Below are 25,215 nucleotides of genomic sequence, written 5' to 3' on the forward strand. Positions count from 1 at the left end.
TCCTAAATTCGAGTGGATGAGAATTACCCACAATAGATATTGTGAATATAAATTAGAATTACCATGTTTATTACTCATAATCCAAGTGGGGGATTATATAGAGTTCCTTAGTTAAATTCGTGAAAGGTTTTGTTTCGCATTGCTTGATTAACGTAATTAAATGCTAAGATTCTACATCTTGATTCACGAATTGATTAATTGACGGAATTGTGGAATGACGTTGGATATGAGTGTTGTTATTATGATTATTTTAGTTGATTAAATTTCTAGAGAATAATATTGTGCTTTGTAATTCTTTAATATGTTACATACTATGAATTGTGATTTTATGTGGGAACGTGATGATTTATGTGATGGATGAGGTGGAAATGTTATTCGTCTTGTGGGATTATTATGTTGGATATCATTGTTATGGTTATGACTAGACTTGTTGATAAATATGGCGAGCGAATATGATTGTGCTTCGTCGTTTGTTCTTTGAAGGATTGCATGAAATACATTGTGATATTTTGTTGGGACATAACGATTTATGTGATGAATGTTCGAGTATAGTGAATTGTGAACTACGAATGACTTGATCCCTATTGAAGGTACGTAGGTAGTCTAACGAGGAGGTTAGATGTAGCCATAAAGTATACAAAAAAAAATTGCTATGTGATTCGATTCTCGATTTTGATTCGCCATGTTCCTGAGGTGGGGTATGTGAGAGATACGAGTAATTGGGTGACGTCACATGTCGATCCTAGACGTATATTGGGATTGGGGCGTGACATGAGGAGTCTGATGAATAAGCTGAAGTAAGGCGCAATAAACAAAATAGAGCAGCGACTATAGCTGCGGCCATGGTGTGTCAGCCAACTGAGGAACAACCTTAATAGGGTGGCTTTGTTGCTGGTCGCTCTTACAAACCACGAAACAGAGCGATGACGTATGCCAATCTGATGAACAACTACTTCAACCCCAACTCAGTGTACACAGAAGAGGATTTCAGACGTTGCTTCCGGATGAGGCATCATGTCTTCGAGCGTTTACTTCGTGATGTCCAGCAAGTCAATCCATACTTTTGACAGAAGTGGGACAGAGCAAGCCACCTTGGTTTTTGCACTTTAAATGATGGCATATGGCTCCCCAGCTAATTCAATGGATGAAACCCGTGGTATGTCTGAGTTTACATGCCTTGATACTCTTGAACAATTCTATGACACAATTGTTCAGGTTTACAAAGGCGAGTACCTCCGCGAGGCAAATCAAGAAGATTTGGATCGGCTCATTCGCAAAGCTGAAGACCGTGGGTTTTCGGGCATGACAGGGTCATTAGACTACATGCATTGGGATTGGAAGGACTGTCCCATCGGATGGCAATGAGGCTTCTGCGGAAGGTCTAGAAAGCCAACTGTTGTGTTAGAGGCGGTTGCCTCATATGACACATGGATTTGACATGCTTTCTTTGGAGTCCCTGGATCCCAAAAGGACATTACAGTTCTTGGGCGTTCACCCCTCTTCAATCACCTGATGGAAGGTAAAGCACCTCAACTTGACTACTACATCAACGACCGTCAATACAATATGGGGTATTACTTGGCATATGACATCTACCCAAAGTGGGCAACACTTATCCAAGCAATTCCAAACCCTAGGAGTGACGCGGAAAAGTTGTTTACCTTAGACCAAGAGGTATACCAGAAAGATGTTGAGAGAGCTTTTGATATTCTACAAGCACGGTGGAAGATCATCAGCGAACTGGCAAGAGTGTCGAGTCGAGAAAATTTGGACTTCATCATGATGTCTTGCATCATATTACACGATATGATGGTGGAGGATGAGCGAGATATGTATATTGATGGATAGTTCGATGACAATCAAGATGATCCAAATAGGTCAAGAAGGGCTCATGCAAAAATATATGATGGGCCTAATTTGCCTTTCAAACCCAAGAACTAGTAGTATCTCTATAAATGAGTATGTGAGGCGCTATAAAATGATACATTCCCATGCCACAAATAAGTACCTACAACAGGATCTTGTTGCACAACTTTGGGCCAAAAATAGCATGGAGTAGGCCTTTAAGTTTTCTATTGTTAAATGTTTTTAAAAATGTTGTTTAAGTTTCATGTTGTTAAATGTTTTTTTTATTTTTATGTTGTTTAATGTTGTTTAGTATTGTTTCATGTTGTTTCATGTTACTTAATGTCATGTAATGTTTAATGGTTTAGAAGTTATAGGGGGGAAAAAAAGAATTTTTACAATTTTCAAAACAAATTTTGTTAAAAAAAAAAAAATTACTTTTAAATTTTGGCCTACCATGCTTGTCAGTTATAACCAACAGGAATACCTAGCGTTCATGTCGGATATAACCGACAAGAATAATGCAAAATCCAGCCCGGCCTAAGGCTGGCTGGCTGGCTGAATTGGGCCAGCCAGTTGGCCCTTTGGCCCTTTCAGATTTCCTGGGGCCCACAAGCCCTTTGGCCTAACCCTCGGTTGGAGACGGTTTTTGGACTACTTTCGGCCCTCTGGCCGTCTGGATCTTTCGGGTGGAGATGGCCTTAATTTCAGCTATACGTCAATTTGTTCCCCGTGGTTTAGGTTTAGCTTGCTAACATATACACCCAATTTATTTCGATAAATCCTAACTCCATTGATTAGAAAACAATATCTACCTGTTCTGCATTGATTGGAGAAAACAATAGCTACCTGTGCCATTCCCTTTCCTCTTTTGCATCTAATCCCAATTAATCACACTTTTCAATTGCCATGGCAAATGGATGTGGAATGGTACACGAATCATATTTACAAGCCACATTACTCATGATAATTTTCGTTTGAGTTCGAGACTTGTTTATATAGATGGATCTCAAATAAGGTGTTATTCTCTAAATAAGACATATGTTAATCTTTAAATACGACATTCACGGTGGGTTGAAGATGAATATCTTAATCACCATGGTAATCCACTGCTTTCCTTAAAATGTACGTAATATTTTAACTCTAAATAGTCGTTATACTTCATAGTAATCAATTATATTAATAGATGATACCATAATTCAACAACATTGAGCATAAGTGATATTTTCTCAAGCTTTAATTCCATCGTTTAACAAATAACCAATGTTCTACACAAAAAAATTCATCTCAAATGAGTTCCATCTTGTAAATGATATAATCAAAATTAGTATTACTTTTCTTCGTAGAGGTCAATATGAATAAGTTTATCCAATGTCAAGTTTGTTATGAACAAAAACGTATTTGGTCAATAACATTATGGTCAAGGGACACCGATCTTTTTGTATAGAGGTGATGAGGATAAGATAGTTTTAAAGGGACCAAAAAGAAAATATTGGCATTAAGATACGTTAAATGTGCGACCCTTCCCTTCCATTTTCTTGTATAATTTTGTATTTTGCTTGATAAGGTGGTGTAATCTTAAATAAAAATATGATGTTCTTCTAATAAAATTAAAAATAGAGTTGTAGTAATGGTTTCTCAACTAAAAACATATTACCATTGGTCTCTCAACTAATCAAAACGTGCAGCTATAGTCATTTTCGTCAACTCCATTAGAACTTCCGTCAAAATGAGTCATGTGCCATGCACGTGAGGCTGAATAAAGGGGCAAATATGGAAAATTGAATGAGAAAAATTGTATCAATGGTCCCTCAACTTTAATCAAACTAGAGAAATGGTCCCTCAACTTAAACCCAATTGTAACAATGGTTATTCCAACATAACTCATTTTGACATAATTTTGACGGAGTTGACGAAAAGAACCATAACTACATGTTTTGATGAGTTGGGGGGGGGGATCAATGGTAATAGATTGATGAACCATTGCTCTAATTTAATTAAAGTTGAAGAACCATTGTTACAATTTACTCTTAAAAATATTGGCATTACGATACGGCGAAATGTGTTGGGGATCAAAGCCTTTTGCCGTGTAGGTTAATATTATGGACCAATCCAAATTGGTCCCTGGTTAACAATTATAGATATTGGGGCCATACATAATAAATACGAAAGGTATTTTTTTTTATATTTAAAATGGTTTCTGAAATTGGTGTAACTCTTTATTTTGATATCTGATAGTGAAAATTGGTATAAGTGATTCTCGAAGTTGTCTACTATAAACCATTTTGGTCCTTTAGTGAAAATCTATCAATATTCTTGTTAAATTTTCATGTGAACGACCACGTGACGATCTTTAAAAGCCTATTTTTGTCAAACCAACCCCTCTACTTAAAGAGAATATTGATAATTTTTTTACGAAAGAACCAAAATAATTTACGGTGGACAAACTCAGGAATGAATTCTATATATTTTCATTGTCAGAGACCAAAATGAGGACTTAGAATAATTTTAAAGATTATTTTAACTAAAAAACCTAGAATAATATTTGTAATCAATCAACTTTTATACACACACACACACACGATTAGTTTTTTTTTTTTTTCTTACTTTTTGTGCGAAGACATGAGAAACATCTTACATATGGAATCTGGATCTTCTCCGGATCCTCTTTGTGAGGATTCCGGAAATTCGTGAATCGTGTCCATTCATAGTACATCGTATGGTCAGTTTTTGTCTGTGTTTAATTTTAAGTAATAAAATTTAAAATAATTTATGACCGCATGATGTACGATGAACAGACATGATATACGGATTTCCGGAATCTTCACAAAGAGAATCCTAAGAGAATCCTTATTCTTACATATGAGTACAAATACAATGGCAATTATCATTTCTAAATTATTATATTCCCTTTTCTAGCTAGAAGGACTTGAAAAGTGAAAAATTATCACATTTTGATTTTGTGGAGGAGTAATTTGAGTTCATAAACGAGTGGAGAGGAAAGCATACCTTTATTAAGTGTTCATTGAAAAAACACATTTTCCTTTTTTTGAATTCGCTTTTTAGTTTTGTTCGGAGCAATGTTATTTGAGGACATAAAATTAATACATTTATTGACACTCTGCAATACATGTGAAGTCTACGTCCAATTCTATAATAGACTGTATTAGCAAGCAAGTGTGTTAAACTTATGTGTCTAAATAAGTTTTTTATCATATTTTTTTTATTTTGTATTTTGATTATCCTTGAGCAGTCAACCTTTTTTTTGTTTTGGGTGAGTCGAGCTATAACATTAGTAAGTAAATGTTAGCTTAATCACTGACGGGGTTCGAACACATGTCGTCATGTAAGGGCACAATATCTTTCTACCACTGTGGTAAAATGCCACTTGCATTGTTCTAGTTGACTTAATTAACTCTAAAATTGTGTTTTCTTTTGAAATAAGTTTATTTGTTTGTTTCGATTTTTGAAAATAGCAAATGAGATTTTTACTTAATTTGTGAGTATTTGCTACCCTGCAGGCATTAAACCTCTGCATTTAAACCTCATGCAGCTGCATCAATCAAAAGCATATCCAGAGAAGAGATGCTACTACTCAGGCAACTTTAATGGCCAAATTTCTTGGCAATGGTGATACTCTTTCTACTCCTCACTTCTTCTATGACATCACTAACATTGTACCTTTTGGTTTCATAATCTTATTAGTTAAAACATCAATGTGTCTTCCATGCTCCATATATGTGAAATTTCTTGCAAAAATCAGTCACATGCCAACATGTTAGAAACACAAAAATGACTGATTTTAGGTAACGGGAGTGTCCATATTTTATGATTGTAACAATTGGTCACAGTATATGATACTAGTTTTTTTTTGGCCATAGCATGCAACTGGAAGACTTTACTAAGACAAAAACTGATTGTCAAGAACGTAGAGAAGATAGAGTGTGCAATTGACCATATTTAGTGTGAATAGTACATGGTCATTAGGTAGAGCAGGCGGCTCTCCTAGGGTTCCATCTAGGATCCTTGGGCAAGAGGATCGGGTTTGCCCTTGTTAACAACACGATGTACTATCTCCCTTCAGACTTTTAAACAAAAGAAAGAAAAATCCTTTTGTTTTTATTTTGCATCCATGTATAAGTTATTTCTTGAAAAATGATTTTCGGACATCTCTTTTCTTATCTTATATGCATCCGTTCTTATTTATAATTTTCGTGTTGATAATGACGCGTTAATTGTCATTTGTTAGGTAATATAATTTTTTATACAATAATAAAAATATGATACATGTAGCGTTACTCCCAATTGTTCCGTGTCAAAACAACAGAAACCGAGTATATGTGTGGCCTCCACAGTCGACACCGGCCAGCCGGTGGTGCACTCATGGCATGCATGTATGTGCTGTCAAATGACCAAAATACCCCTGAATTTTTACAAAGTTGTGCCATTTGTCCAAGGGTGTTATGGTCATGGTACACGGACAAGTAAAAGCGGGGAACAAAACAAAAACATAAAACTTGTTTAATCTCCGAAATTGATGATGTTTGACTGACGTGAAATAACGGAAATGCCACTGGCGAGTTAATAATACGTTTGACGAAGGGAGTTGGAAAACGCGGGGTTCGAACCCAAAATACCAAATAAGTCCACAAAGAAGATGGGGTCGAGTAAATGAAAAAGTTTGAAAAAGCCTTCCCACTCAATTAAATTCTTTAACTTTTAAATCTTCTTCTTGTTGGAAGATGATCATGGAATTTAATTACGCATTTAATGATGTGTCATCTTCGAAATTTATAAAATGATAATTTTAATAAAATTATTTTGTTGAATCTGGTGAAGGTAAGATGAATTGATGATTTGATCAAAAGTCAATGGAGTCTGTTTATACAGGCATGCAAGGAAAGAAAAACTAGAAAATGATCATACCACCATGTTATAGTACCAATTGAAATAGTGTTTATTTTTTACTAATTGTTTTTTATGGTTTTGTGTGCGGATTCTTTCATGTGGCGGATTATAAAGTGATTAAATTTCTAATTGCGATGATTGAAGTTCTTTCGACTTTGGAATGCTGGTTGTATTCCTTTGCTGCTTCTCATGCCCGTATATCAACCAATGTTGCGTCATTAGATTGAACAAGCTGACCTTATTTTTTGCTTTTGTCTTTATTTTAGGACCCTCAAATTTAATCCAAGATGTTTTCTTGAAGTTTATTTCTTTTCTTAATATTCTAATAAAATTGTTATCGTTTCACTTTAAAATTACTGGAATAATGCCCTTATGCATCATCAGTCTCATTCTTGACTCTATCAAATAGTTGGAATTGTCACACTTTATAAAGTTGTATTGTGACAGCTACTACCAATTCCATTAAACTTTTTGTTAAAAGTTAAAACTCAACGTGTGAAAGGTAACTTTTTTTTCTTTTCTTTTTTTTTTTTGGATAAATTTTTTCCATTGAAACTAAAATGACTACTTTCAATTTTAGCACACAAATTTTGAATTAAGTAGCAAGCTTTAGTCGCGCGATTTTGTCACTGCAACTGTTGATAGAGCGATTCGATTGTTTAGTCAGGTAGCATTGATTGTATGACCAATTAACGTGGATCGATCAATTTATGTCTCGCAGTTGTTGGATTAAAGTCCAAGATGTTAATTAACATTTATTGTGAAGCCTAAATACAAATGTTTAATTAACAAAACCCTACTTAATGATGTGAATCCAACATATTGTTCTCACTAAACAATAGTCAAAGGCACAAGGCCTCACAACCACTTCATTACACAATTTACATCACACCCACTAAAAAAAGTACCCACAGAGAGAGAGAGAGAGAGAGAGAGAGAGTAGAAGGGTATGAGTAGAATTCAAGTGGACCACTTTAATTGATGACAGGAGCTTTCAAGTCTCCAATTTTCACAAGGAAAGGGATTCTCGATCCTTTCCACCTAATCATCCTTATCAAACAATTCGAGTCCTTGAAATTTGATCTAATGGCTAAAAACATGGGCTCACTTTAAAAATTATAATAATTTTAGCCGATCAAATTTTAAAGGCCCGGATTGTTTGATGATGAAGATTAAGTGGAAAGGATCTAGAGAGGATTCCTTTCCTTTTCACAGAACGACCATTCCTCCTCCATTAATACACCCTTAATTAATTAATTTACTTACTTTACTGTTTAAGTTGCTGTTGCAAAAAAAGAGTATTTATCAAATATAACAAAAAATTAATCCTTAATTTCAAAAATGCCACTTCTTATAAAATCTATCAAATATATCTAAAATTCTACCTAGATAGACACAAATACCCTCAAATTTAACAATCAAATAAATTAAAGGTTTTTTTAGCCAAAATGATTCGTGACATTGATATAACTCCTTAATCTGGTTTTTAACAATTAATGATAATTAATAGTAGTGTTCTTGAATTTGTCTATCGTGAACCATTTTAGTTTTTTTTGAATTTGTCCATCGTGATCATTTTAGGTTTTTCATGAAAACTCTGTCAATTGCTACGTTAGTATGATGATATGGCACCACATGGGTCTCACAATACATGTGGATTAACTTTAAAAACGATTTTTATATTTAAAACTAAAAATGATATTAGTAAGAAAAAAAAGCGTTGAAGGCATGATTGAAATTCTATTGCTCCCACTTACGGTAACCGTAGTAGTGCTCAATGTCGATGATGAGAGGGTCGAAGTGGAAAGGATTGTGGTGGTGGAGTGTAGAAGCGAAGGTGAAGTTGGACCGGAGTTTGAGGCGACAGTAACTAAAAGGCTTTTGATTTATTTAATTGTTAAATTTGAGAGTATTTATGTCTATTTAAGTGAAATTTTGGATATATTTGATTTTTTTTTATTTATAAAAAATGATATTTTTGAAATTAGGAGTTAATTTTTTGCTATATTTGATAAATACTCGTTGCTAGAAGAAGAAAGAAAGAAAAATCAGACCTTGTTAAAGGAAATACGCTGCAAAAACCACGCGTGGTGGAGTCAATGCAAAAGGAGGAGAGAGGGCCTCTTGGTCATTGGAGCAAGTTCTGTATGGAGCACAGCGTCTTCAAAGAGGAACAACAATAAGACCAAAAAGATCACATTTTCCGACCGTGTCGGTGCTTCTTAGGACATCGACACGGTTCTTCTTAGGCCATCTCCAATGCACTCGAAAGTTTGGACCTCTCCAATGTATCGGTGCTTCTTGGGCTTAACTCACCACTATTTCTGGACTTAAATATAAGCATATTGGTATTGCATAACCTAATGTGATAGGCGATAATTCTTGTTACAGATGAACTCCACCTGCCACATAATGTGATTTTATTAACATTAATTAAAGAAGGCGAGTATAGTTAATCGGCATTAATTATGATTGATTAACGGGTTCCGGGATATGCTTATGTATAAAGCAAATATGCCATTTTATAAACTGAGTGCTTCGCAGAAAAGCACTTGAAAATGCTTCGTGAAAAAGCACATGCTAAAAAACTTTCACTCATCTAGAAAACGCTTTTAGCCCTTCCAGAAGGAGTGCAAAACAGACCCTAAATACATAAACTATGGCTTTGGAAATGAATGGCAATCAAGGATCATGATCCTGGATACTCTAAAAGGAATGCCTGTTGTGTACCAGAAGAACAAAAAGAAGAAACAAAAACATACAACGCAACGAGTACAAAATGTGCAGAGCTGATTAGGGCATTGTTCATGGTAATTTAATACGTTAACCCTAAACCGATCTACGAAAACAAGGTTTCTCCAAACAAACTAAACGAGAAGAGAAACAGGGCTCAATTTGTGATAGCAGGATGGCACAAGCGACACGGACAAAATGATCCTAAAAGGTCTTGCAAACATTTCAGACCTCAATCCGGGAAAGATAAAAACATCAGGAGACGGAACGGAGCCATTTGCGTGTGAAAAAACTTATAACCGTGTGTTAAAAGGATTCTTTATGCAACTGCTTTTACATCTGTGACAAATGCAAATGCAAACCTTTTGAAGCTGAAGCAACAAAGTGGTAAGTTACGAGCCAACATCACCTGCTAATTCAAATGCGTATGACAAAAATGACGATTTGAATTTTATTAAATGAACAGAACTATGGTACAGGCAGTAGTATTACAGAATATAAAGGGATATCACCATGAAAAGGGGCTTGCTCCTAGCAAAAAAATCTCGTTTTCCACATCTTTTACCCACTGACAAACCCGGTTGCAAGTCTTTATTGCCAATGCCTGAAAACCGGTACGAATATAAGTTGAGAAGGCATCTAAAGAAAATAAACAAAATGCACCTAAGGATAAATCCAATTCAGCTTGAAATGGCTTCTCCAAGAAATATTAATTATAGCCAAAACAAAAATAACATGAGATTAAAATCTTTTGTCAAAGGATAAAAGTCCTAGCCAATTTTCTCCCAGGAGCCCTGACATTCATTTTCTTCAAATTCTTTCACCGGCTTCATTTCACATTATTGCCGTTATTTATTACTTTGCTACAAGTTCGTATCTTCTAAGGTGTTCTGTTTCATGATTTCTCCTTTTGTCTATGAGTGTCTCCAATCCCATTAACTCGGTTTGAGATTTTGTTGGCCTATTGGTAATAAGCAGGGCATACCAAACGTTGATAACCAATGAGTTGATTACACTTGTGACAAGCTCTAGCATTGCCCATTTATTCTGCTGCTTAACCAGAAACACATTTCAACACCTATCCTATGAGATAAACACTATAATGCCCTTCGGATAAGCAATCATCTTTCTGGCCTTGCATTTAGCCCAACGGTTCCCACAAGTGATAAACCTCATTCAGAAAAACCCCTTTCTTGTCAACTCATCCCTAAATCTATATTCGGTTTATAGAAATGGGAAAACGAACAAATTAGGACGGAAGGGCAAGGATTTGCATTTATTCCCCTTCACTGGGCCAACGATTTGCAATTCACTCAACATGGGAGGTTTGGCCGAGAAATGAGGTGGCGGGGGGAAGGGTGGGGGGGGGGGGGGGGGAGCGGGAGGGGGTGATCAAATTATATTACTTAACATAAACTGGGACCCACGAATTTTACTAAAAAATTTTCCCTCCCTTTTGTCTAATAAAACCAAACAAGGCAAGTAAAAAGCATCAATTCTTTCCCTTTTATTCCCTTTGGCAGATGTAAAAGTGGACAAGAATTGCATAGTGGAAAAGGGTAGGAAACAATAAAACTTACCTTGTCTGCAAGTGGATCAAAAGCTGCATAAAGCTCAAAGTCCTGGGTGACCCAGCATAGTAAAACTGACAAAACAAATGATCATATAACTCCATCAGGTAAGCATCATCAAGCATGTCAACACAAGTTTGATGTAATCGAAGCAAATGTCAACCATGGTATCCTATATAAAAATGTAATGTGCAACAGTAAAAATGACGCACAGTAATGGTCAAGCTTGATTACCATAGGTTTTTTTATTAATTACAGTCATAAATGTCAAGGGATCAACTAACAAACGGCTAGCTGAAAAACTATGACTTCAAAATACCTTGAGTACTGGCCTACTAGATGCTGGTCTTTTGAAAAAACGACATCAATATTCAAGTTTGAAATAGTACAATCATACTTAAAACACCAAAGTTTGGACTATGTAGCAATGAGACTCAGTCAAGAAAATCAAAAAATTTCAGTGTTTCAACTTTTCCTTTCTGCATTTGTATGAAGCAGCATATATTCAAAAGTACCGTAGTTCTCATCTCTTCTAAACTGGGTTTTGTGTGGCCCAATTCCTTTGTCATGCATGGAAGCATAAAGCTTCTGGTACGCTCTGTATAATCTGCAAGAAGAAGAATTAATTATCTTTCTACAACAAAAAGTGACATACGACTTCATTGTGGGAGATTCAATTTTATGCTTAAATGTACTGTTAGATTCAGCTGTCACCTTTTCTGCTGACGAGGACTACTTATTGGTGGTGAGAACTCAGAGGATACATACTGATCCAAAAATATACTCCGATATATAAAATGCCAAAGTCCAGCAGGACCGCCTACGCCAATATATGGTTCCCTGAATCTGTCAGGAGAATCTGTTGGAACTGTATGTTGACCCAAATGAGGAGAAAAAGATCCAGAACGTGGCAAAGGATCAAGAGGCAACTCCTCAACACGCATCCCACCATCTACCATGGATCTCTGAATCTCGCTTAGTACACTGGACTTTAAAAGGACCGATTCAATCCGAATCCTAAAAGATCAGAGACAAAATTATGCAGGGAGAAAAAAAACTGGGCTAAAAAGTTACCAATCTATGAAATGGGCTAGGATGTTGCCACATGAAGAACTCCTACAGCACAAATATCATTTTTTCAAACTAAATTTATTGTATACCTGCAATCCTTGAGATGATAAAAGGCATCTGAACTAGTAGTAAGCAACATCAAGTATGTATCAACCTGCCACAAGAAAGTGTATTTTGTCATGATATTTTAAGTAGACAAGCTTAACATGAGGCAAAGTATATAATGTGTACACTTAAATTTACACAAGTCATCTACCTAAGTGCGACTCACATCAAGATAATGGACATAAGCGTACAAAAATGCCATGGGATTATATCTAGGCAAGCAAATTGGAGAGAAAGATTCAGATGTCCTGCATTAAGACAAAAAGAAGAAATTAATACAACTATTGCAGCAGAAAATGTCTATAAAACATAATCACCCACAATTGAAACCATGGTAGTAGAAAAGAAAGTACCATATACTTTTTGTGTATGATCCTGTGCTTTAAAATGGGACATCTCGTGATTGGAAACTGACACTAGTACATGGGATTGGAAATTGAAACTAGTAGCTGGTTAGTATTTAGTGTATCATATCGTACTAGTTTCAATCCCAGATCCCCTGTAAGTTTCCAAAAGGAAGACATAACGCCTATTCAATTTAATCTACTTGCCTAAATGATTCTGATGCCATGACAAAGTTGGAAAGCAGCAACATGTCATCAGGATGAAGAGAGGCCTTTTGAGCACCAACAAGACTGATAACCTGCAATCCATTTCAAGTTGTTACGGTGCACTAAGTTGTAAAAGATTTTTCAACTGCGCCATGAAAAATATTTAAAAAAAATATTCTTAAAAAGAGATTTCCTCAAGTATTAACATAAGGACAGAACCTTGTGCTTGCACATCAGTATTGTAAAGAGAACACCAGAATCGGCAACATCATGCAATATGGCACCTGCAGCTTGCCTTGTCGCAAAAGCAAGGGGAAGACAAGTGTATGCGTGAAGAAATGTGGCAGGATTCCTGAAAACACAGAAACAAGTAGTAGTACTATAAGCATCTTCTGCTTTAGGTTTTGTAATTTTAATTTTTGGCATGTGTGAACGGAAATTACATTGGCAGCCTGTAATAACAGGACCAAGTAGAAAACATTAATAGTCATAACACAAACAAATAAATGAGAAAAAAACAGATATATATCATAATTTCAAGATACGAATGACTTTGCTTATGTAAACTTCATATTAAAGAGCATATTGGTTTTACCAATTTTTTTTCTAAATGCTTTTAGAACAAAAGGTTTTTATTCAGAACTTTTATACTATTTCAAAGTGACCAATCAGTTTAAAACAGACCAGGTTAGAAATGATCATAAAATTCAGCCAGGGAAGCAGCCCTTCACATACATTGGATGATCTGTTACTATCACTACTACAATAGTTCATCACCAAAATAACAATATCTGTAATGTAGGGATACTACTTGTGCTCTTGCAAACATCTAAACATCTAAAAACAGGGACTATCATATGAGTTTATTGGATGGTTTTTCACACCAAAAGAAAATTCATATCCAAGTTAGGCATGTCAAAGGGAGCAGAGAAACAAACCAACTGAAAGAGTGGATGAGGGAAGAGAAGACAATATCTGTTCCTCCAAGCAAAGGTGTCATATCAAACTTCGGATTCTTCTCAAAACATCTATTTACTGACTTTGTAAGAATAAGTAGCATCTGCATCCACATACCGTGACTAATTAAATGAAGTGCAGTTACTAATATAGGCTATTTTTATTCTATAAAAGGGAAAGTACATAAACAATATTCTGGTTATTCAATAAATCACTAACAAATATGACCTAACAGTCAAACATATTAATGCATAAAGAATTTTGCGGAAGGGGAAGATCCAATGCTACCTGACCATAAATAAGTTCCAATTGCACCCTCAAAGACTCGTAAGGCTCTTCTGTACAGCTGATGCACACCAAGTAAATTGGTCCCTTGACAAGAAAAATCACCTGAACATACAAATATTTTTATGCCAATTTAATTTAACTGGTTCCATAAAGATAAGGCCTACAGCTGTGAGTTGATGTACAGTGAAATAATGTCATTCTAGACCTCCACACAAGTAACACCTAGGTATTTTCACGCACATGAACATTATTTTCAAACACTTAAGATATATATTTTAGCAAAAACATAACATATTTCAAGTCATATGAGAAAATTCAAAAAATACAAGCCAAACGTCCCTAGTCAAATATGTTTTTATAGGATAACATGCAAATATCACTAAGACTTCAACATCTGCCCAAGACTGTCAGGATGGACAACACAGCTCCATCAACTAGTTCAAAATTAAAGTTATCTGTTCAGGGATGGTATACACAAGCACTCATGCAGGATTATATTACCAGGAAAATGAGAAGGCAGTTCTTATGATCATCCTCGGAATCATGGACTGTTAAAGAAGAAATAACTTGACGAACAAAATTTCGCAAAAAAAGTAACAAAGCAGACCTGATGCTTTCCAGCCCTAACCAATTTGACATGATCCCCACTGTAAAACAATTAATGAACAAAATCAATGGACGTTTTCTACATAATTCGACTAAAGTACATCTGCAAGAGTAGACAAATAATCAAAATTTAAGAAATTGGAGGAGGGATTCGATTCAGAATGATTGAGACACGTACCCATTCTCCACGAAGGAAATTATGGCTTGTAATGTTGCTGAAAATCCTGCTAGCTTGTGTTCATCTCCATATCTGATATTAAGCAAGTAATTCAAAAGAAGACATAAATATATCACGAATGCAGAATATAGACTGGTAGTTGCACTCTATTTTGCATAGACATTAATGTAAATTTTGCATTTCTTGAAACAGATAGTCGAGTCACCTGAGACAAACCTGGAATATATTGGTTTGCCAGAGTGACTTAGTATGAAAAAGTGCTTCTTTCTCTTTCTCCATGATATGGAAGCATCATCCTGCACTTCAATTATAAATCAAACAGAAACATTGCAGTTATCAATGAAAATCACTTTGTCATCCAAAATAGCAGTGAAATTAAAGGGATTGGTATGGGGCTGAATTGTTTTATGAAGAGAAAAGAAGACACTGATGTGTTTTAATATCGCATAATTGATGACCAAACTTTAAGGACTAAAATACCACAACAATGAGCAATACACTAAGCATTTTAACTTCCTTTCTCTCTTTCAATATTCTCTATTATGCTTTTGTTTTGCAATCTCCTAGAACTCTAGAATGCCTGATTAATATATCATACTAATATACAGTAGAAATCAAAGAATTGCATTAAAAAAAAGCCAAGGAAAATACATTAATCTTTTGACAAAAATCTGAAAATGGTATGACAAATCTAGCGAATACACAAGAGACCTGAACCCCACTTTGCATATAGGACCATCCTGCATTCAATACCTATTACTAATTATCTCAGCACATATATACGCTATGTTATGTCACTAACCATGCTAGGGAGCAATCTCTTTCTCTATCTGATTCGAATCCAAGGCTTTCAGCTCTGTGACTCAACTATCATTCTCACACTAAACATATTTGATCATATAGACCAAAAAGTTACTAAGATCATAAGGACAAGAAAAAGTTATCATTCAACATCTGTATGCCTTAATCAAGTGCATAAGTACATGCTAATATCTAAAATTGAGCAATAAACAATCTATTTACACCTATTTCAGTCAAGAAGAGCACCAAGGTAGCCGTACAACAATGTCTGATACATAGCACCTGCAAAAGGAACGTATATCCTACATTTGTCTAAGGCAACTAATTGAAACAACACACCTACCATACAAATCTTCTAACAGTTTGAAATTAGTGAAATACACAAACATACAAATGAATCAAGTCTCGAGCTTTTTCCAATACCATTTCCGAAAGAAGTCCGCAGGGAAATTACCTAACTCTCTTCCCAATTTCTCTCTCAATCATTACTTTATTTTTCAATACTACACTTCATGCACAATTAAAACTCGCTTTACATTCCATGTCTCATAATGACCAAGCAATTCAACCAATGCAATAATTGTCACACAAATTACACCGCCAAGGAGTTGTTAGAACGCAATACCTCATCGATATGTCGTTTCCCGGGCACCCAAGGGGTTTGCGAATCCGAAAACCCATCAGCAATCTCATCGTTTCTCACTTCCAAAATCTCATCAACTCCAGAGCCGGCACCACTACTGGCACTACTACTCCCTCTTTCCCCAGCATACCCACTGCTGCTGGGGCTCGACGGCCCATCAACCTCCAGCTCCGAATTGGTCCTCGCCCACACAATACCACCGGCGATTTCGCCACGTGGCAAGCCCTCGCTCGCCTCCTCCACCTCAGCTAAACCAGGAGCAACCGAATTAGCCCGGACTTCCTCCTCCTCGTTCTCGATCTCGTGGCGGTTGTTCTCCTCGGCCGATCCATGTGCGACGCAATTTGCATGGCTGTCAGCCTCGGACAATGCGAGGGCGGCCAATTGGTCTTCCGGGGGTTTGGGGATAGGGTTAGGGTTTGGCTCCCAGGCTTCGTCGCCGGAGGTCGAAGTTCCCGATTCGGAGGACATGGAGAACTAAAAGGATTTGGGAATTTTGGTGAATTTTTGCGAATTTTGGTTAAAGTGAGAAATTAGGGCTCCAATCGAGTGTGCTTAGAGAGAGAGGGAGGGGAGAGAGAGAGAGAGAGAGAGAGAGAGAGAGAGAGAGAGAGAGAGAGAGAGAGAGAGAGGGAGGGAGGGAGGGAGGAGAGAGAGAGGGGTTCGTCTACCAGTCGTTTGTTCTGTCGTGTCCTCTGCTGCAAATTACTCCATTTCCAACGCGGCACTGACCAGTAGGTGGGGGGCTCCGAGATCCGAATTGAGCCTGGCGCGTACTGATACGGGTCGGTTTAGAAAGTTCGGACTTTATACGTTTTGGGTTGGGGCGGGTTGAAGGGACTTTTGGACCAAGCCCAAAGCTTCTCAAAATTGTAAATCAGTTTAACACAATGGGCTTGGCCTCACAATGATAACTAATAAATTAGGTTTTCTCTCCTGCACATGTGCTGTGCCCGTGCCCCATTTACAACAAACCTCAGCCCTCCTATTATTTTTAGCAAACGATATTACATACATTAAGGAAGAGAGGGTGCGCTCAACCTCACAATAAGCTATCAATAATGTAGTTTAAATTCGTCTTTGACAAAAATCAAACTTAAGACCTCACTTACAAGTGAACAGGAATACCACTAGACCGTCAGCGTTCCATTTTTAGGATTTGGACATGAACTTCATATATTGTCTACAACAATTTTTTTTTTTTTTTAGTACAACGACATATTTTACACTAAGTGGAAGGGTAGTTCGGCTAAGCCACACAATGGGCAACCTAATTTGATATCAAATTCATCATCCAGGAGATTCAAACCTAAAATTTCTCACTTATAAGTGAAGAGGAGACATGTTAAGGTGTAATAGTGCCATCATCATGCTGGATCTTCTATACAAGCTATTGCTTGGCTACTTTCCATAATAGGCCTTGATGGGCTTAATGAGGCTGTTGGGCCATGCTTGCCGTGAGCATGTGTAATTCGCGAGCCCAACAAATGATTGCTAGCCTGTGGTTCGTATCTTTCTCGCAAGATTTCGATGAGAAATCTCGTTGAAAGACATCTCCTAATCCACGTGTAATTATCTCATTGAATAGTAAATAAAGGCCCTAATAGGGTTCCAAACAACTGTAGGTATATATTTGACTAGTATATGACACAACGCATAAAGATCTCTCATTTAATAGCAATAACATTAGTAAGTTAAATATTTAGTTATTGAGAAAAAGAATTCAGTAGAGTTTAAACTTGAACCAAAATACATAAATATTATTAATTTTCGCTATCGCAGTAAAGTGTTAGCTGATTAATCAAATGATTCCAACTTGAAAACTTATGAAAGAGACATTTAAAAAAAATGAAAGAGACTAGAGGCTAGGAGAACGCGGGAACTTAAATAAAACGGGTGCGGGGGCTCGTATAAAGTAAACCCTATATATGTAGTCCCACCACTAAATAATCAACGGTTGAGATCTTTCCAATCTTCTTTTCAAAAAGGAAACTGTTGCCCAAGCTTTTTTAGCCATCCATTCATTTGTGTCAAGACAACGTCGATTCGTTCTTAACGCTCGCTTAATGATGAAATAGTCCTTGGCTTTATTCACCAAGTATTCAACGCCTTCCGTCCTTATTTGTCTATTAGTTATGAGTGTTGCTGCTTCCATCCCAATGTCTTATTTCTCCACCACTTCAAATTAAATATTTTGTTTACAAATTTATTCTCGGATTTTTATTACAAATAGTCCATGAAATTGACCATCACTATTAAGATGGTCCCTGAAATTGAAAATCAATTAATATAGTCTCTAAAAATAGGTGTCGTAAATCAATGTGATCATTTCGTCACAATTCTGTTAAAGATTATGTTAAGTGCTGATGTGGCACATAAATAGATCCCATAAGTCTTTTTTTTTTTTTTTCTCACAAATGATCCTTAAAATTGACCCACAACATCAAATGGTCCTTGAAATTGACTTGCGACATCAAAATGGTCCCTGAAATTGAAAGTATATCAATGTAGTCCCGCAAGTAAGTGTCCCAAATCTTTGAAGTAGGTCCTACTAGGAGAAAAAATTTCATTGTGCAAAAAGGTATTTAGACAACTTTTTAATTAATTACTAAACTTGCATTAGCACATAATAAATTTTTTTACAGAATTGTGACGGAATGATCATATTGATTTGCAACACCTATTTTCAAAGACTACATTAACTGATTTTCAATTTTAGGGACTATCTTGATGGTGTGAGTCAATTTCAGAGACTATTGTTTTAAAAACTCATATACCTTGTGGGGCTCATTTATGTGCCACATCAGCACTTAACATAATTTTAAACAGAATTGTGACGGAATTACCACATTGATTTGCGACATCTACTTTCAGGGACTACATTGATTGATTTTCAATTTCAAGGACCATCTTGATGGTGAGGGTCAATTTCAAGGACCATTTGTGATAAAAACTCTTTATTCTCTTGCAAAATGACTTTGAATGACCTAAAAAAAAAAAAGAATTTTGACAAAGTAAGACCTAAAATATCTTTCTATAGATAATATAAATTCAATTTTAAATATCAAATATTTATAAAAAAAAATAGAGAAAAAAAGGAGGAAGAATACTAGCAGAACCCTGCCCAGATCGTCCCCTACATCCCTTTCCATTCTTTTCTTCTTCTTCTTCTTCCATATCCACCGGGACAACCACTGCTTTGGTAGTGGTGCTCATCGTCGTCCTCCACTTCTTTCATGCGAAGAAAAAACTCACGGCTAAAACACCCACTACGAACCCACAAACCCATTATTTGCAGGCCAGCCTCCTGCAGATCCGGGAAGAGGCGACCCATGCCACTCCTCCATATGCGCAACCCGACTGGAACGTGTTGCCTTTTCATACACCGTGCATGCGACATACTCTCTCGTCCAAATCCAACCCACGACAAACTTCTCCAACTAGGATACAAAATGACATCTCAAACTTTCCCATTGGTATCACCAAAAAATTTCCATTGATAAGTATTACTAGGCCCAATTCATGATTTTTTTTTTCCACAAATTAAAAAAAATTAATTGTTATTTTATCTTTTATTTATTGTTAGGAATTTATAATATGACAGAACTACCCATCTAAACATGGTTGAGATTGTATTTCATTGTTTTTACTTTTAATAGTGGGTGACAAAATAAGTGGGGTGGGGAGATACGGAAAGGGGGTGGGCTTTAGTAGCATGGTTGAGATTTTCTTGACTTTTTTTTTATTTTTTTATATTTTAATATCTATGAATGTGAAAGTAATAAATAAATAAATGAAAAAAACACAACTGTTCATGTATTGTAGTTTAATTTAGATACAATAAAGTTTATAAGCAAAAGTGTTGTTTATTGCATTTTTGCTCTTCAAATTTGATCTCGTTAGCATTATTACTTCATTCAATTGGTTGTTCAAATGAGAAGATGCGTATGAATCAAATAAAAATTAAATTCAACTTCGTTGATGAATTGAATATATAACATTAAAAAAAAAAAAAAAAACTACAAAGACGAAATTATGCTACAAAAAAAATACACAAGCACGAATATGTCTTTGCATCGACTTGAACCAATTAATGCCTCCAAGCTTGAACTTTAAATTCATGTAGGTATTTTTATTCCTCATAGTGTTTTTTGGGTGGCCATTACTTGTTTGGTAGGCAAGCTTCCTTCCTGGAGTTTGCAACTCTAGAAAATAATTGTTGGAGGTATTTTTTTTTTCTCAATATTTTTTTATACATTTTTCACGTGAAGGGATTAAGATTTCAGGTGTGATCAAATTGTGTCTTCTTAATTGTCAAGATCTGATGTCGGATTGAATTAAAAACCTAACCAACTATCTGAACATGGATAATTGGGATGCCTTGCAACCATCCACTAAATAACCTTATCGAAAAAGCAAAAGATTTATAGATAAAATAAAAAATAAATAAAAAAAAACTATATATGTAATGGTGGACAGTCTGCACATTACTCAAATGATAAAAAAAAAAAAAAAATTGCATTTGATCTAGGTCTAAAAAATTGATTTGTAATCGGATTTAGTGTGTCCTATTTTTCAACTTTTTTTTTTTTAGTATTACAATATAAATATTTACACTAAGAGGAGGAGGAATTCGGTTAAGCCACACAATGGGCAACCTAATTGGATATCGAATTCGCCATCCACGAGATTTGAACCTAAAATCTCTCACTTACAAGTGAAGAAGAATACCACCAAACCGTAGTGCTTAGTGTCTATTTTTCATCTAATTAAATTTCTTTAATTAAACCAGTGTTCTAAAAATCGGCTTAGCAGCCGCCTAGGCGTTAGGCGGGCACTGAGGCAATCTGGGCGGCCTAGGCGAGCGACTGGATGGCCTAGGCGGTCTGGGCGTTTCCCTTCCTTTTTTTGTTTTCAAAGTGAGGAAGGAGGAATGCAGAGCACTGTCTGTGTTCTGGGTTTTGAGTTCCAGCGAAGAAGACGAGAGGAAGAAGAAGAGAGAAAATTGAGTTTCTCTCTCTTCAATTTAAACCCCACGTGACCATCCCTTTCCCATTGTTAGGTCTCATTTTTTTTCATATTTAATATATTTTAAACTATTGTCCAATTAAAATGGGACACCTAGCATCCTATTTGCTTGTACGCGTATAAAAGAGGGGACATAGCACCTTAAAAACTGAATGTTATTAATGGTGCCCCACCTCCCTCCCTTCTATGCATCCCAGTCTCCCACCCTCCCTTTTATTTTATTTTATTTTATTTATGTAATTGTTTTAAATTGTTGATTAAATACTTTCTTTTTTTGGTCAAATATTTTGTTTTCAAAGCTAAATGATTTCTAAACATATATTTGGCACCTTTATTCCCTTTTAAATGCACTATAAATTCATATAATATTTGAAAAATATTTCCTAAAGTACCACAGATTTGTATCATTTGAACTTGTATTTTATTTCATCAAATCCATCAAAGTACTAATGATATATAGTAAATTTACTTAAATCCGCCTAGGCATTAGGCCTCATCCCACCGTCCGACTAGTGCTTAATGTTTTTTAGAATCATGAATTAAACTTCTTGAGTTATGCATCTTTATTCACATTTTAATTTGAATATTTTTTTTTTTTGAACAAACAATATTATCTACACTATGAGAAGGGAGTGGGTTTAGCATCAAAATGGGCTAGCAATAATATGGTTCAAATTCGTCTTTGGCAAGAATCGAACCTAAGACCTCTCACTTATAAGTGAAGAGGAATATCATTGTACCATAATACTAAGTGGCTTTTAATTTGAATATTTATGAAGATCTAATTACTTTTCTTAAAATAATTAAAAGAAGCAAGTGGTCCTTTACTACGATGTTGGAGATGAGTGATGTCCTTGCACTACGGCGTGAGTTTAGATGTCACATCCCGGCCCGGGACGGACCACTTCCCAGGCCCGACTCCACCGTAGCATGATATTGTCCGCTTTGGGCCCCTAGCACACCCTCACGGTTTTGTTTCTAGGAACTCACACGAGAACCTTCCGATGGGTCACCCATCCTGGGAATGCTCTCGCGCGCTACTTGCTTAACTTTGGATTTCCCATGGAACCCGAAGTCAGTGAGCGCCCAAAAGGCCTCGTGCCAGGTAGAGATGAGAATATACATATAAGGATCACTCTCCTAGGCGATGTGGGATGTCACATCAGACCCCGTTGGCTCCGTAATCTAACAAATCTATCATTTGACAAAAAAAAAAAAAAAAAAAAATTAAAAGAAAATTTATATGTCATCGTATGATATCAACAATATATTAATGCTCACCTAAGTTCTTTATTTTGAAGACCTGCAAGGTCCTCTTTCATTTGAACCATTAGATTAATTTGATGGTGCACTAATCAATAACCTCAAATTATTCCTGTAACACTTTAAACCCTAACAAAATAATAATCCCGATTAAAAAAAATAAAAAAAAGTTCAACTGCAGTTTTGAACCATGATTATTAATTTTTTTTTATATAGCTGCAGTTTTGAACCATGATTATTAATTTTTGTTCAACGTCAATGTAGGAACTTATAAAGAAGTTTGGTACTTATGATATAATTATCTCAATCTTATTTTTTCGTGACTCCATTACTCTATTTTAATTAAAAATTTTCTTTGCACTATTAAAAAATGAACCTTTTTTCTCCCATTCGTGATATTACTTTTTGTCAAATTTCTTTCATATGGCTTCAAAGCCCTTCCTGGCTTCGATTTTTGGCTTAGCCATTGTATTTGATGATGTGTATATATATAGTACTTACAACATAAATTAGTTAGTACACTTAACCTATGATGGAGCTAGAAGAAAAACTTGAGATACGGAACTGGGAGTAGGAGAAACAATATTTAGTTTGTCTAGTTAATCCTAAAATTGAGTTAAAGATAATAAAACTAAACTGATGTGGATAATCAACGAATGAAACTAACCCAACAAAGTGGACTGAACCCAATAATGACTTGCATAATTGGACTTATACCAAGTTTACTCATAAAAAGAAGTCTATTTCCCACTATAAGAATATTTCAAAAATAATTAAGGTTGTCCATAGGTTAAAGAATTTCCGAGTAGTTTAGAATATCTCTATAATTCAGATTTTTCATTCCAGTAGATTAGATTAATTTAAAACATGCATTACATATGGTTTGAATATCTTGCATTACAAAACTAAGAAGCCTCATAGCAATTGCATTGGAAAATATTTTCTTTTGTTGGTCGTCTCATAAGCATATACACAATTGTCAATTGTTGTTTGTGCGTAAATTACTGAAGGAAATCCAATTGACCTAATTATAAATACGAGTAACCGTAAGACCAAATTTCCCTTCAAACTAAGAAGCCTCGCAGAAATTGCAAACACAAACATTTTTTAAATATACGTACATATGCGTAAAACTTACCTCAACAAAGAAATCGACTCCCGACAAAACTTGAAAGGCAAAGGAAAAGGCGTAGATTTGACACCTTTGTATTATTATGCATTATTTTTTAATACAAGTCGTTCTCACCAATTTCTTTTCTCTGCTTTCTATATCATGCCAACCCCACCAACACTCAAATAATTAAAAATAAAAAACCCACCAACCATTTACTTTCCATTTTTATTTACCAATTTGGCCCCACCACCTGCATTTCTCACCTACCGTTTTCAAACCTCAAACCCAAAAAATCAACCACTTCCATCTCATCCGAAATTTAAAACAACCCAATAACTTAATTAAATTAAGAAGAAATTGAAATTTAATGTTAATTAAAATTTGGGTAAATTACACTTTATCACATCAAGTTTGAGACCTATTGCAACTTCATACAACATCTTCAAAACATTTCACTTTTATACCTCAGGTACTATTTTATTTCAATATAATACATCCGTTATATTTTTCATCATTGATCCGTTAAAAGCTCCGAGAATTGGAGGACGATTCTCCAATTTGGGATTACATTCGTAAAAACGATCATCTTGATCTCACAAATTACAAAAAAAAAGAAGCACAAAATTCATAAAATTAAAAAAGAAAAAAAAGAAAAAAAAGAATCTAACCAATAATTTCCGTACACCCCCAACCCCCTCTCTGTGTATTTCCTGTTTCTGAAAAATAAATATTAATCCTCGAACCCAGTTTTTTCCCAAATTGCATTTCGGACCCGACTGAGATCCCTCCCTTTCAACGTCCTCCCGACGCCTTCGTGCACCGAGAACGACGCGATTCTCGTTCTCGCCATCTGCCTCGCCAGGAACTCGTGCGGCGGGATCCGCACGCCTCCCTCCACGTCGTCATCGCCGTCCGCCTCGTCATCGTCGCTCCTCCGGTTCTCCCGGTACTCACCTCTCAAGATCTTGGACCAGTCCGGAATGCCGACCGGCAGCGACGCCGCCTTGCCGCCGTTCATGTCCGTGCGGTGTCCGGAATCTCCCCGCCGGTTCTTCGCTGCCGAGACGCCGCGGGAACTCGGGATCGGTTTGCGGTACTCCGGCGAGTTGGACCGGCCGAAGTTGTAGATGTCCGACTCGTCGAATTCGAAATCGGACGCTAGGGTTTGGTGGTGGTGGTGGTCGCCGGAGAGGTAACGGTAGTTCGGCCTAGCGTAGTAGCTCTCACTAGTCGCCATTCGGAGGAGGATCAAATCACTGCGTTTTGGTTCGAAGCCCTCGGTCTCCTTCTGCGTTTGTTGATTTTGGTTCTGAGAATTGAAGGCGTTTCGATTGGCTTTTATAGAGGTCATCTTGCTGCTTTGGCGCAAGTGGATAAGACTGTCCTCTATCTTCGAGTTCAATCATGGTAAAATTACCTTACTGGCCCCTTCAATTATTATGGGAAATTGACACGTAGGATTTTCGATTTATCCACTCAAGGTGGTTAGGTTCGATCTCAAGGGTGGGCCCGGAATGCATTCTTTGCAGAGATTTTTCAATATGATCAGTATA

General features: G+C 36.1%; 3 protein-coding genes across 3 annotated transcripts; 1 reads left to right on the plus strand and 2 right to left on the minus strand.

Annotated features, from left to right (window-relative positions):
• The first annotated feature begins 923 nt into the window (after nucleotides 1–923).
• Nucleotides 924–1,365, plus strand: LOC137743063 (uncharacterized). The gene is made up of 2 exons (XM_068482980.1): nucleotides 924–1,035; nucleotides 1,133–1,365. Exons 1-2 carry the CDS (start codon nucleotides 924–926, stop codon nucleotides 1,363–1,365), a joined length of 345 nt encoding a protein of 114 aa, XP_068339081.1.
• An 8,397-nt stretch (nucleotides 1,366–9,762) lies between these two features.
• On the minus strand, nucleotides 9,763–16,851 carry LOC137742775 (vacuolar fusion protein MON1 homolog). Its single transcript, XM_068482723.1, has 14 exons — nucleotides 16,240–16,851; nucleotides 15,030–15,109; nucleotides 14,814–14,885; nucleotides 14,637–14,676; nucleotides 14,030–14,131; nucleotides 13,723–13,844; nucleotides 13,004–13,136; nucleotides 12,785–12,876; nucleotides 12,400–12,481; nucleotides 12,218–12,282; nucleotides 11,772–12,074; nucleotides 11,573–11,664; nucleotides 11,067–11,131; nucleotides 9,763–10,090 (listed from the first exon to the last, which is right to left on the minus strand). The coding sequence occupies exons 1-14, from the start codon at nucleotides 16,726–16,728 to the stop codon at nucleotides 9,995–9,997; spliced, it is 1,833 nt and encodes a 610-aa protein (XP_068338824.1). The 5' UTR covers nucleotides 16,729–16,851; the 3' UTR covers nucleotides 9,763–9,994.
• Nucleotides 16,852–24,139: 7,288 nt separating this feature from the next.
• Nucleotides 24,140–24,962, minus strand: LOC137743635 (protein S40-4-like). The gene has a single exon (XM_068483562.1). The coding sequence runs from the start codon at nucleotides 24,897–24,899 to the stop codon at nucleotides 24,393–24,395; it is 507 nt and encodes a 168-aa protein (XP_068339663.1). The 5' UTR covers nucleotides 24,900–24,962; the 3' UTR covers nucleotides 24,140–24,392.
• Nucleotides 24,963–25,215: the final 253 nt, after the last annotated feature.

Source organism: Pyrus communis, chromosome 8 (genome assembly GCF_963583255.1).
Source record: "Pyrus communis chromosome 8, drPyrComm1.1, whole genome shotgun sequence".
NCBI classification, from domain to species: domain Eukaryota; kingdom Viridiplantae; phylum Streptophyta; class Magnoliopsida; order Rosales; family Rosaceae; genus Pyrus; species Pyrus communis.